A 14,274-nucleotide genomic window follows, 5' to 3' on the forward strand; every position below is an offset into this window, starting at 1 on the left:
GAAAAGCTACTGCAACTGTGACATCCAAGACCACCGTAGGACAGCTCTGCAATTGCAAAGTAATCAAAACAGACGCGTAGATGGCAAAAGAGATTCAGAACATGGTGTTTCTGACCCACTTGCACATACATAACCATTTTCCTGTTTGCAAATTTCAGAGAACTCCAAAGCAAAAGACTCTGACAGTCACACATCTTCAGTTATTCAAACTTTCACTGCTTTAAGTTAGCAACAAAAATTAACCAGAGTTTCAAGTTCAGAAGTTCAAAAAAAAAAAAAAAACAAAAAAACCCAAACACTTTAGCAAGGCAAAATAAATACGCCAACATCAGCATTTATTCTGACACGCAATTTTTCTGTTTCTTTCTCTCTTTTAAGCTATTACTATTTATTATTAAGTCATTTTGGAATTCAGCTGCTTTCCAAAAACAGAAAAAGAGCAACCAAAAAAACAACCTGGCAAATTTTTGGGAAGCAAGTTCATTTTCCACCTCAACTGACCAACTTCTTCCTAGTTCGCCCACTGCAAATCAGAAGCAGTAGGTTTGTGACAGCCGTCTGCAGTAACTTAGCTGCAATCTGTGCTGCAGTCTAACTTTCACCCCATCTCAGAAAAGCCCCTTAGAAACACCTGCAGAAATTCTGTTGTAAAGCCTTGTGGCCCTACATGGATATCTGAGTCCACTATGAAAATACAGCGCATCAGAAACACTGAATGAAAACACAAATGTGCTAGAAATCAACTAAATGTAATTGTTAAGAGGATCATAAAACAGAAGCAGGATCACTGGACAGTACTGACTAATAAAGACAGTAACTACAAACTCCTTATGGTGGCATTTCATGTTTATGCCTGAAGTGACAATCTGATAGAGTGGAATGCAGCAAACACAGTAAGTCATAGCAGGCTCCGTCATCCTAATGGTGATGTAAAAATGGTGATGTAAAAATGGTGATGTAAGTGAAAATATGACTTGTGGGAAGCAAGTGATGGCATCCTCACTTGCCACCATTAGGATGCATTCATTTAGAACATAGATGACAGGAACAGCAGAGAGCCTTTAGAAATGGAAGCAAGGAGCTTGCACTGATGGGGCAGAAAAGTCAGAAAGCAATGGACAATCACAGCTGGAAGAAGCAGCTAGGAAGACTCTTCTTGTAAATGACCTATTTAGACAGAAAAAGAGTAGGATCATGCTATGACAACCCCAAAAAAGAAAAGACTGCAGCAGCTGCGTAATGTGGATGTGAGTTTCAGCTATGAAGACTAACAGGAACGATCAGGTCTTATGTCTATGAAAGAATGGTAATATTTGGTTACCAATCAAGAAAAGAGGATTACAATATTTAAATGATGTAAAAATATGCCAACTCTAATTTAGTAAGTGCTGGTTAGACTGCTGCCACAGAAGCATTTAAGCTTTTTTTTCTGAAACAAGCAAACAAAAACCACACACACAAGTAAGGATCAATATCTCTTCAGATGACAAAAGTTACGTTTTCATTTTTCTCCAAAATTATTTTAGATAGCTCCACTTCTGACTTAAAGTGTACCAAATATTTAGGAAGAAAAATCCCTACTAAACAATAATCATCAGAGGGATTTATTCTTCTCACAGACCAGAGTAAAAATCGCACGACAAGGAGAATCTAAGGTCTGGCTCCCATTACAAATTAAACAACCAGAAAGCGTTTCTGAAGCAGTATCACTGAGATCAGTTTAACTTTAATGTGGGGAAAGGTTTCCCAAAAGCAGTGTAGCTCCTCAGAGAGCTAGGATGACAGTGGAGACAATGCATTAACACATTCAGAGCAGTGCACTATTTGATCCCAAATACTTATTCCTTTCTTCTTTTCACTTTTAAATGCCTTTCATCTGAAGACAGTAAAAAGCAACTTCCCAGGCTTTCAAATCTCTCCCAAGGACTCTGAACTGGAAGGATAAGCCCTTTAAACACTTGTTTATTTTTGTTCCACGGCAGTGAAAATAATTATATGGAATCTGACACAAATTGTCAGAACACTATGGTGCTATTATAGGCATCGATCATGGTTGACATCACTCCTCTCTAAAATGGGGCTAACAAGCAACTTGTTACGAACACAGAGATCAAAACAGACAAATTCAGTGTATACCGTGAAGACTGAAAGTTATCCAAAATCTTGGTGCTTTTGCTGCAAGTTTTCATAACAACCACAGGTTACATCCTCATATAGTTGAACCAGTACTGTTTTTCTACAGTCAGTGCACATAAGCTGACTTACACTACAAGCTATTCATTGTTTCCAAAGGACCGTCCATTAGATTTCTTACCAAGCTTATGAAATGTTGTCAAGATTCACTCTACACAATCACTTACACAGAAGCAAATGAAGACAAGTTAGGACAATTAGCAAACCACATACTTTTAAAGGAGGCAAAAACTGGAAGCAGTTACCATTAGCACGAACAAAATTATGATTAGAGCCACAGTGTTTTAACTGATTAAGGGATTTGTAATTCAAAATTTAAGAAGAGGTCAATGATCCAAACAATCCACCCCTTCTTCCCTCGCACCCGCCAATTTCCCCATATTAAGGAAACATGCAGACAAGCATTTATAATAAAACATCTGGATTAATTAATCGTAAGGATCAGTAACAGCTCCGTCAGAATTAATTGTACTGTAACAAACAGAAGTGAGTTACCTCGTCTTCGCCCATAACTCCTTGCTGCATGTAAACAAAGGACAAATTGTCAAATGTCAAACAACTCTGTTATGCCCACATATTAAAATATTTATCATACTGAAACTATGTGGGTGAGCGAAAAATAAAAATCTGCATTGCAATTTGCCGTCAGTAACTGCAGAAAAGACTGCAATAAATTAAAGTCTCTCTTAAATATAATTCTGTTTCACTACCAAACTGATGTCAGAAGTAGCTACGAGAATTATAGTTTGAAATACAGCAATGTTTCACAAACATTAAGTATTCAGTGTGCCTTTATACTTGATCTGAACTTCACGTTAATTACAGAAACATAAAATATGGTACATTTATAGTTAATCTCCACGAATGCTATTTGTATCTTATACAAGTGTCTAAGTAACACAAAGGGTACTGAAACTATAAAATGGAATATATTGCTTTAAAAACCATGTAGCAAGCATTGCATTAATCACAGAAACATCCTGGTCCACGGAACAGTTTGTACAGTCCTTTCAGTGACAATGCAAATGCTATGACCTTCCTTTTTCATGAAAGGACCTAGCAGAAAATTAACCGCAAGGTTTTGTTTCAAACAAAAGGCTCCTTGTGGTGGCAAACAAAATCAGGGCACAAGTCACAAGAAACAGCATTGTACCAAAAACACTACACAAAGGCAATGCAGCAATTTCTGACGGACTGCAAGGAAATCCAAGGTTTGCCTAACTTTTGAGTTTTGCAAGATTCTTAAAGAGATCGTGCACTATAGCTACTGCCTCTGTCCTGACTGCTGCTCAGCCTGGAGGTTAAGAACCTAAAAACAGACGGATGACTAATACAAAAGCTACTGAGTTATGTGCAGTTTTTCAGTTTCACTTCTACAAAGTATTCTCAATTCCTGTTTCTCAGATATGCAGTCTGAGAAAGATGACTTCAATCACTGCAGTACTGTAGTTAAATATCCAAATAGATTACTGCAAAACACCTTACAATGACACTCACAAACGAAGATTACTGTGTTCCTGCATTACTGTTTTGATTTTACTGGGACTTCATGCTTAGATTTCTCCTAAAATGCAACTTTGCTGCTGAGACACTGATAGTCATGCAGCCTCATGAGCTCAATGACTCGTGCATGTCATTCACTGTTCCATTTCCACAATATTAAACCCTTACATGCTGATACTTCCCCTTTGCATTTAGCGAGAATACATTTTTGTTCTCTCCATCCCTTCCCACTAGGAATTCAGTGGATTGCTTATGGAATTCTGAAAGGATCTCTTGCATTTCCCCCCTTTGAACAGATCTTTCTTACATAATATTCAGTATATTTCTAACCAACTTGCATTGAATATTCTTTTGAATTTATTTTCCTTCATCTGAAAGCATTACAATTAATTACAATAATCTTTTGCTTGAAGTTTTTCCATAACCTCCCTCTTTCTATTGTAACCCAGAACAAAAAAGCCGAGTTTCAACTAACAAAACAGAAACACCTAAATCCTCCTTTCCCACACAAAAATAACACCCATAGAATACAATATATCCTTCTACGGAGGATCTGATTAGCTGTCCTACTAGGGGATGCTGCATGCAAGTCCAACTTCGGACTTGTTACCATCTGAAGTCAGGCACTTTCAAGACACACAGCTTGGCCACTGCTGCAGCAAATAAGAATCTTTTCTGATTCTTGGCCAAAGAGACTCCCACATAGCATTACAAGTAGCGTCACCAAGTCCCCGTCTAACCCCTTGTACTCCTTTATTTTTTTTCCCATTCCCTTCCACAAATAAAACTAGAGTAAGAGGGAAAATGTGAGTGCATCGCATCCACAGCAATGAGCACACTGGCACATTCCCTCTCAAAGAGTAATATGGAAATACATTTTAGCAAGCATCTTCTGGCACAAAGCCTTAGCAATTTTTCTCCTCTTCTGCAACTACTTCTCTTTAAGCATTTTAAAATAGCAGCAATTTTAGGAATAAACACAGAAGGGTTATTAAAATCCTAAAAAAAAAAAAGCCACAATGCAATTCAGCTTAGAAGAATAATTGCTGCAGTATTTTATATAGAGAAATGACAGTGATACACCAAAGGTATCTGTTTATCTACTGCGTGTTCTTTGCATAGGCAAAACAATGACACCAGAGAAAATGGGAAAATAATTGTATTTGAAATTTTCACAATATTTACTTCACTTGTATGGCAAACCCCTTCTCTCCTAGTACTTATCTCTTTTGTCCATTTGGACTGCAAAATAGTTTGGACATGGATTTTTTGCCACTTGACTGCAGAAATCTCCTTGAATCCCACTCCGAAGGCACTACTGCAATAAATGTGAACACTGATACCAAAATGTAGGGTTTTGCAAAGCATGCTATTTTTTTATGATTTTTATCCATGGCTTAGGACCATGACCACAGTGGATCTACTACAGATGACAGGCTCTTGTCAGACTGCTTCCCCGCTCACTAAAAATATGATGCTACTGTGAACATATTCTTTCTAGATTCATGAAAGTTCAGTATTTTCATGTCCCCAACATACATATTGCTGCCTCCCAAAATTATTGTTTCTGAGAATAATCCCAATGAACCATGCTTTTAGTACGAATTGAACAATGAGATATTCTTTTAGGTTCAATCTAGATTAAATCAGAAATATTCTTCTGTATTTATTAAAATACCGTGTTTGTATTATACCCATCAGAAGTGGCCTAACTATACACATTATATATATTTAATTAGATATATATTTATAAATACAGTTTTTATATGGTTTTATATAAATGTATTTAACATACACATTTACTTAATTATCATACATGTTCAGAGAAATGAACGTGGAGGGAGACCTCTGCAGAAGGCCAGTCACTTGTAGTTAAAGGTGCTTTACAACAACAAAATAGAGATTATACTTCCTCCTTTCCTTCCTGATCTTGTTCAAAGTATAAGTCATACAGACATAATCTTTGTATCCTTCACTCTGTAATGATGAATATCCTCCCCAGCCAATGCAAGATTTCATAGGCAACCATGAACTTTATGATATCAAGTAAAATAAAATGCTGTTTGCACTTCACAGTTCTGACGCACACGATGAGATGGGGAAAGTGAAGTAATGAAGCCTTTTTGTTATCTATTTGTTACTTAAAGAAATCCATCAATTATAGGAGAATTTTTCAAGAGCAGAGTAACAGAGGTAGGTGCCTAATTCCCATTACATTCCATCAGATTTGGGTGCCTAAACACTATTTAGATTCTTTGAGAAGTCACATGTTTACAGATTTTAAGGCTGAGAGAGATCATTACGACCATTCAAGTCTGGCATTCGTAACTGAGTACAGAATTTCTTATATTCATAAATCTAATAACTTCTGTTTGAAGTAAAATATTTTTCTTAAAAGCACCATCAGCCTTAAGCATCTCCAAGTGGTAGAAAGCCTCTTGACGCAGTGATCAAATAGTGAATTATCACAGAATCATAGAATGGCTTAGGTTGCAAGGGGCCCTAAAGATCCAGTCCCCTGCCATGGACAGGATTGCAATTACACTAATAAGCCTCAATAGCCATTTAAAAATGCATTAGAACTATAAAGGAGATAGCCCTTAAAGGTGAAAAACACTCTAAAACTCTCACACTTGGACACCTGCTACAAAAAGAATCTAAGATTGAATTGTCAATTAAAGACATACTCAAGTAACACCATTCCAAAGCATCTTTACTTTTCAGAGCGGTTGTAAAAAAAACCCTTTTAACAGCTTGAGCTGAAACAGATAAATAATTAAATATAATTTATAAAAACATAAATCAGCTTTCCTTCGGTTCATTTCATTAATTTAAATAATGAAATCTGTAAACATTAAGTACACATTAAGTGACGTGGAAAGTATCCACCATTCAAAAAAGAGGAAAGCTAGTTAAAATCATTTTTATCTAGAAATGTTCAGTCTCAAGATGGTTGATGGTAAAAATGTTGCTGCTTTTTTTTTTTTTTCCACGAAGGACAGGTGTTACTGCAGTGACTACAACACTGATTTTCTCAAATGTGAGTCTCTATGCATCATCAATTTTCCTTTTCCAGATTCCTCTCTGTCCATGGAACCAATTAAAGGGATACTGCAAATCATTCATTTTAACTCGCTTCAGCAGACAAAAATGAAGTCTGCAACTTATTTCACAAGTGTTCAAATTGTGATTCTCCTTACCACATACACAGAGAAAGCCCTTCAATTACTGCAAAGAAAGAAAGGTTGTGACAGAGTCTGAAACAGCTGGAGCTTCCCTGAAGCTGTTCTTTGTGTTTCTAGTTTCTAGCTGTAAACAGGTGTAGTTTAGATGCTCCAGCCTCACACAGCTCCAGACAGTGCATACAACAGCACCTCAGATTGTCCAGATGCATTGCAGGAAGGTTAGGCATCCAACAAAAGGCTCTGAACCAAATTTGAGAGGGCATACCTAAAAATTAGGTGTGTTACAACACCTGTCTTTTAGAAATGGTTATTTTTATCTCATTTACTAAAGGTTGTACGTAATACTGCAGCTTTTACAAAGGACAGCTGTTATACTGAATGCTAGCTTTCAAACATCAGCAAAAATCTCATCAGCACTAATAACAAACCAAAGTACTTCTCAGTGCACAGAGTAGCTCTGCGGTAAGGCTTTCAGGATAGTCTGGCACCACAGACACACATTCTTCCAGTGTCACCAATAAAAACAAAGAGTTTTTTTTCAAGATACTCCATATTCCACTTGCATCAGCACTATAAAAGGAGAAGCTCACCATTCTAAGCATTAAACTTTTTTTTTTTTTAAATATGAGTAACTTGCCACAAAATATTTCAAAATATAAATATTTCAAAATCTATATTAATCATAAGATTAATTAATGTTTAATGCCTTCCCACCTGACGTTTCATTATAAATCAGGAGAAAATCACAATGGAATAAACACTGTCACCAAAAAAAAAAATCATTATTTTCCATTTTGCATCCATTTGCACAAGAACGATGGTGCAGAAGGGGAAGGCAATAAAATAATAAAAAAACAAAGCTCCACAGAGCCACAAACCTGAAGTACCTATCCTGTTTGTATTTTTCACAGATAGTTTTTTACTGGTAACATTTAGACCCACCATTATCCAATAATTAAAAATGAGAAAAATGTAATTGCATTGCATACATGAGATTCAACTTTTTCTAATCTTGTGAATCTGTGGCATTATAGCTCTAATTTTTCCCAATGTAGAAAACATTTGTGCGCAAAACCCCTGATTTATTATTGACTTAGATGGATTACCAAGCTCTGCTTCCTTCTTTAGCCTTGAACAAAGGCTAAAGTTCATGCCTTCACTGAGCAGCAGATGTTCACGAAGTTTGACCTACTGGGAGAGGAACGTGAACGTGAACTCTAACTGCAGCGTATTTTACAGTCAGAAACATAACTGACAAAGCCACTTAAGAAAAGAAATATTAGACCACATAAGTGTAATAAAAAGCATATAGTTTACCCTGTATCTACACAAGATGCATTTCTGACTTCTTATTTTTTCTAATTCTCATTCCAGCATGCTAGTTTTTTTGCAGAGCTTTGGAGAATGTTATTCTCATGTGCTTGAGAACAAAAAAGAATAGTGCATCCTTAAGTATTTCAGATTTCAAATAAGCTAGAAATAATGAAAGGCTGTTGCAAGATTAGCTGTTGCCATTCAGCTCTGAAAAATGGTAACAGTCCCATCAGTGTTAAAGACTAGAGGCAAGTAATTCAATAACAGAATATAATAGCATAATTTTGTACCAACATGTCAGATTTAAACTAAGCTAGAGATAATTAGAAACTGTTATAAGATTAGCACTTACCATTTAACATCAGAAGATTGTCAGTCCCTGGATGTGGATAACTCAAGCGACCTTAAAAGAAAGCAAAAAGCAAAGAATAAAACAAAGCAAATGCAGAGGTATTAATTATTACGCTAGAAAATGGTAATACCACAACGAAATGAAATATCACTTCTTAGAATTTAAATATAAACTCTATTTCCAGTTTGCCTAAGGGAAATAAAGAGCTAATATTTAACTCCAAGCACATTAACCAACAATACCCTTGACCCAAGTTAAAGCTGACAAGAACAGACTTCTTAACCTTAATTCTCTGGTCATAAGATCTGCAGTGCGCTTTAGGATCAGCTCCAATAGGATAAAGCCACTTTTTGTTTCATGACACCCAGAAATAGTGCTGACTGCTTTCGTCTTCTCCTTCATACTGATTGTGAATAACTGTACTATGCACACTGCTTAACAGAGTGGCACTTCTACAGTTTAGTGCCTCTCCAATGAACCGATGCAAGAAAAAAACACGTCAACATGAATTAATATTAAGGCATTCAGAACTTATTAACCAATTTATGATTGCATCTTGGTGCTTTGCATATAAAAATCATATGTAAGATTTTTTAGTAAGTCTGGCAAAACCAGAGTACTGGCTTACCTGCAGAATTAAAAAAAAATTAATATGATACACCACATTTTCCCTCAAACACCCATCCAATGAAAATTACACAAAATCTCACATCCTGACATTACAATTTTTCAAGTATTGCATTTCACTACATTCGTAGTATGTTGTACTTCTATAGCCGTGTCTGCTTTCAAATGCACTGTCGAAGCATCTCTTCACTCCAATTCCTTTTTATTAAAGACGACTTTTTCCGTTTACAGGAAGCTGCAAACATACCAGTAGTGCACACTGACCTAGAGAGAAATTTACAATAGCTGCTGTGTTTAGAAGTGAGCTTTTAAATACAAAAAAACCCAAGCCTGTATTTTCCTATGAAAACATACTTGCTTGTATATAATCCTTAAATACATATATATATTTAATCTTTTTGAGTAAACTAGAACATTTGTTGAGACAAATAGAATGCAGGCTGTATGCAATGCATGTTTAGAACTGAGACAAATTTAAAGGGGAATATATATGCAGATGGCTTGCAAATATTAGTAGGATGCTGTAGATAATCATACTTTAATAAGGCTTTCTGAAAAGAAACATTGCAAAAAAAGGAGAATGAAAATCAAAGCAGTGATCTATGTGTTAAACTTGTCTAACAATCCAAATCACACATTTCATTTTTCCCTCTACTGGCAATTTCTTGAAATAGTATTTGGGGTCCAAAAGGACACTTGGGGATTAAATAAATAATTCTTTTGCGGGAAAAAAAATTAAGTAACAGTGCTTAAATTTTGCTTTTTCCCCTTGAAAAACAAACATGAGAATTTTATATCCAAAAACATAGAAAAATTAGTGATAATTACGAACTCTTCCACTTAAAACAGCAAGATTAAAACCCCAAGTTATACAGTTACTCTCTCCCAACAGATTCCATTGATATTAGAATGTACATTAATGGAGTGGCTGAAGATAGGTGAGATCTCAGCCTATTTGTTTTACAATTTGGAAAGCTTGGGTGAATCCATCTGGAAGAGTTCTACAGCCTTCTCTAACTTTTACTGAACTTTTAACAGGCTTAGGCAAGATATTAAAAAAAAATAGCGTTTCTAGAACAGTAAATATTCCATGCCTCTAGAAAGGCATGCTGGTGTTAACAAGAAATGCAGAGAGAAGAACACTTCCTTAAATTGCAAGCTGGGAGCTGCCAGTGGTTTGCTCAGCCTGGCTTTTAAGAAGTCACCTCGCTTTTCTTCTTAGTTGGTCTCTAAAATTAATACTCATTTGGCTAACAGCAAGCATTTACTGTCACCAGCCTCTTTATATGTAGAAGTATTTGCAACAAACGCTGTGAGAGGTTTCTTGATGTAGAACAAGAATAGAAATTATGAGAAACAATCATCTCTTGTTGAATCTGCCCGAGTCTCCACTGACATTCTCTTTGTTCTTTACATAAACAGCTCACATATAAATATAAATGTTCTCATTTAGTGAAGGAGATAAAGGACACATACCCTAATTACAACAGAAAGACAGGTAAGATTTAAGGCCTATCATAAGAGAGAACCCCACCAATACCAGTATCTACAGAGGAAAGCTGTTTTAGAAGATTCATTCTGGGTTTACCACTACATTTTCTCATTCTTTATACTTTTTCCCCTCTAACTCCGTGAATAAATTGCACCTGTAACAAAAAGCGCCGAACTGAGAAAGCTGAAATAATAAAGTGCTTCTCAAGAAGCAATGGGCAGAGCTGCACTAAGGAGTGCTCTGCCTCTACTGGGCCCACCACTCCTGTGTCAGGCTTATGAATCAAACACAAAAAAAACACATCTTGCTGCTCTGAAGATGAATTTGCTAACTCAGATAATAATTTGAACACTAGAAGAGGAAAATAAGTAACGCATTTCACACAAGTACTGCTGTACTGATATTTATTTCTAGTCTTAGTCTAAAAGTTATTTCAGTGAAATAGCATTTGGTCATTTAAATATAGATATGTCATTCTGGTGAACCTAATACCTGCATTTCATTATCTTCATGTAGCACTTGGGTTTTACCATCTTGAAAACATTTTTAAGGTTTTCTCACTTTTTCAAAACATAACCACTGCTGTTTGTTATGTTAACTTCAGTTCTTCTGCCTCAGCCTAATCAGAGGAAGTAAATCAGTGTTTCTAGGGAGTTCACCTGAGTTTAATGGTATGAATAAACTCAGAAAATTTCCTATGTGGAATTGCGTGAGAGATGAGTCTCTTACAGAGTTCAGACAACTCCAATTTGTTTTAGAATACTGTAGAATGGATGCATACAATATTAAATCTCACGTAAAATATCAATATATAAAATAGAGAACAAGGGCACATCACCTTATATCAATTTACTTAGCTATTACGTTTTAGTTCCTACTCATCTCTTTCCGCTGAATGCTGTTTAATGCTGTTAAATTGCCCTCACCACAAATCCCATCTATTCCCTTCTTACCTCAATGTCAGTAAACATGAACTGTATGACCATTCAATACTTATTCTAGTTATTCCAGTGGTTTCTACTTGCTTTAAAATAATTTCAATTAGATAGAAAGATGCTACACTAGTTTAAAACAACAACTACAAATTAGCAACAGAATTATCTACTAATAAATAATAGATGTATTTCCTGAGAAATGAAAATCACTTCACTGACTGCCTACAGAACAGAGCTCTACAGCACCCACAGTTAGTACCAGACTGCCACTTGAAAAAAATACAAGGGCTAGTACTACAGTACTCCACCACAAACTGTCACATTGTAGAAAGTTTCTCTACAAAAGCCTGAGTCTAGGAACTTCAGCACATCTCCACTAATTATTCTCCTGCACCACAGCTAAATTCAGAATAGCACTGCCGAGGAGACATTTCTTATGTAATAGATGTGCTATTAAATTCAATCCCCTCTTCCACATCTACACCAGCAATGTTAACATACCTGGTTGGTATGTGTATCTCACAACATTTTCTTCCATAAGGAGGGAAAAAAACAAGCTTGCAAATTAGCTTTAGCAGGCCAATTTATCCACTACATCCAATTAAAAGTCTTGATAATAAAAATGGCAAGGAAAGAGTAACAAATGTGATTTTGATTACATGTCTGTAAGCACATGTTACTAACACGACGTTTTTTTCTCCAGGCTTCTGAGCATCCAGATACAGTTGCTCTTTCTGTTCATTTTAAGACAAATTCCTATCTACTATTGGAAATGCACGTTTTCTGTAGGACTCCCTAAATATTAAAACATTTGGATTAGACCTAAATTTACAGTGACCACTTGAAACGCTGCTGGCTCACAGCTTCACAAGTTTGATGTTTAATTGTCTGCATCCCTCTCCTTTTTTTCCCCCCTAAGTTTCAAACGATTGAATGAAGAGATAAGAATCACAAATTTCTTCCCCACTTTCTTTTTTTCAGTATACATCTTGATTAGAAGAGAAAAATCTTCCATGTTAAGCTTCTGCCACACTCCTTTAGCAGACAGGGAATGGCTGAGTTTCAGCAGTTTCAGAAAGCTCCGTTTTTGTATTGGCATAGATAAGACAACAGCACAAATCCATGTCTGGACAACACCTAGTTACAGAAAGCCTAGCTACTACACTTTCACATGCTTGTGTAAGAATTACGTAAGCCTGAATGAGGCCAAATGTGCTGTCTGTGACAGTCCATGTGTTTAGGCAAATGAGTCTATCAGACTTAAACAGGAGGATTCCCCCCCCTCAGTTTCTAAGAAAGAAATCTACAGAAAACATTCTGAATGTATGATTTCAAAACCTCCTACAGAACAAAAAGAGAAGTTTCCCCTTCTCAGCTTTTCATTCTGCCTCAGAAACCCTTTTTGGAGTAGGATTTGAATTACTCCAGGATAGAACTGCATAACTGTAAGTCTTACTGCTTCCTAATATAAAATATAAAACAAAATTATTTGAAAACAACAGTTGTCAGATCCAAAGAAAATGTTTTCTACTGTGTTGTTCAGTCACTGCTGCCTTTTCTTTATACTTCACTGGGTGTCCTCCAGCAGGTTGCTTTCAAAAGAAGCACACACAGAACAGCTGAAAAGCTTCACTAAATTAATTGAATGGGAAAATAAAAATAGAAAAGAGCAACGTAAGTGCATCAAGTTATTTTCCACAAGTCACTCAGTATTTTATTATTATTTTTATTACTAGCTATAAGACGGTATTATTTCAGTTCCCCCTCTTCCCCTCACCACAAAAGCATGAAAAAAACTTCAACTCCTCTTTCCTATAAACAACCTTCATATTTGTTCTTGTTACTCCTATTAGCGTGACTAATTGAAGTTCTGTACTCTCTTGTATCCAGCTTGTAGAGCTGGAAGAGAGCTGGTCAGAAAAAAACAACTGTAAATAGAGTAAAGTATCAGTATTCCTGCCTTACTCAAGAGAACTTTTTATAATGTATTGAAATCGCCATTACCTTCAATAGAAAAGTGCTTAAAACAGTAGATAATAAATTCCAAAAAATCACCTGCTTCACAATTTGGATACATATTCCATGAAAAATATAACTAATTCTTTTACATTTTTTTCCATAATTTGTCTTAGACCAAACATTTTGGCTTTTCTGTTTCTGAATAAAAGCTTGCTACATCAGGAAAGACTCGCCTTCGGGGGGAGGTTGAAAAAAAATACAAGTACGCAACAGTTCTATCTTTGTTCTAACAATATTCTGGTATTTTAGGCTCACTTCCACCCTTCTAAGGGTTAATAAAAGAATAAAAAGGACATTTAGGAACAAAGGTGTAAAAAGGAATTAATTCAGCCTTTATTTACTTTGGTTTAAGTTCTAATGATTGGAATGGGTAATCAACTACCATTTTACAAAGTGGATTTTGAGAAAACAACTTGGGAAGATTAGTTTTAATAGGATCAATATCTTTGCCACAACAATTAGTGAATTCAAGCACTTCTTCCCTCCTAGACTACCTTGAAATGTCTCACCGAATTCCAAAAACCCTTTATTTTGGTTGTGTCCGTAGCTAGACTAAGCTTCATCTAAGAGAAGCTGAAACTACACATCTGTAAACAACTCTTGGCAGGCATAAGGTTAGCTTTCAGTGAATCGCATTTGAAAGAAAGGTTTGTC

At 35.9% G+C, this 14,274-nt stretch overlaps 1 protein-coding gene across 2 annotated transcripts in view; it reads right to left on the reverse strand.

Moving 5' to 3' along the window:
* Positions 1-14,274, reverse strand: part of CPEB2 (cytoplasmic polyadenylation element binding protein 2) — a 51,802-nt gene that overhangs the window by 20,153 nt on the left and 17,375 nt on the right. Inside the window, exons 4-5 of one of the 2 annotated variants that reach the window (XM_042871441.1) lie at positions 8,548-8,598; positions 2,689-2,712 (exon numbers count right to left, since the gene is read on the reverse strand). In XM_042871441.1, coding sequence (XP_042727375.1) covers positions 2,689-2,712; positions 8,548-8,598 — 75 coding nt within the window. The remainder of the gene's footprint in view (positions 1-2,688; positions 2,713-8,547; positions 8,599-14,274) is intronic. The other variant, XM_042871442.1, reaches the window with a different exon arrangement.

The sequence above is a fragment of the Lagopus leucura genome, unplaced genomic scaffold, assembly GCF_019238085.1.
Source record: "Lagopus leucura isolate 7727_CA_CO unplaced genomic scaffold, USGS_WTPT01 Super-Scaffold_100004, whole genome shotgun sequence".
Lineage (NCBI taxonomy): Eukaryota > Metazoa > Chordata > Aves > Galliformes > Phasianidae > Lagopus > Lagopus leucura.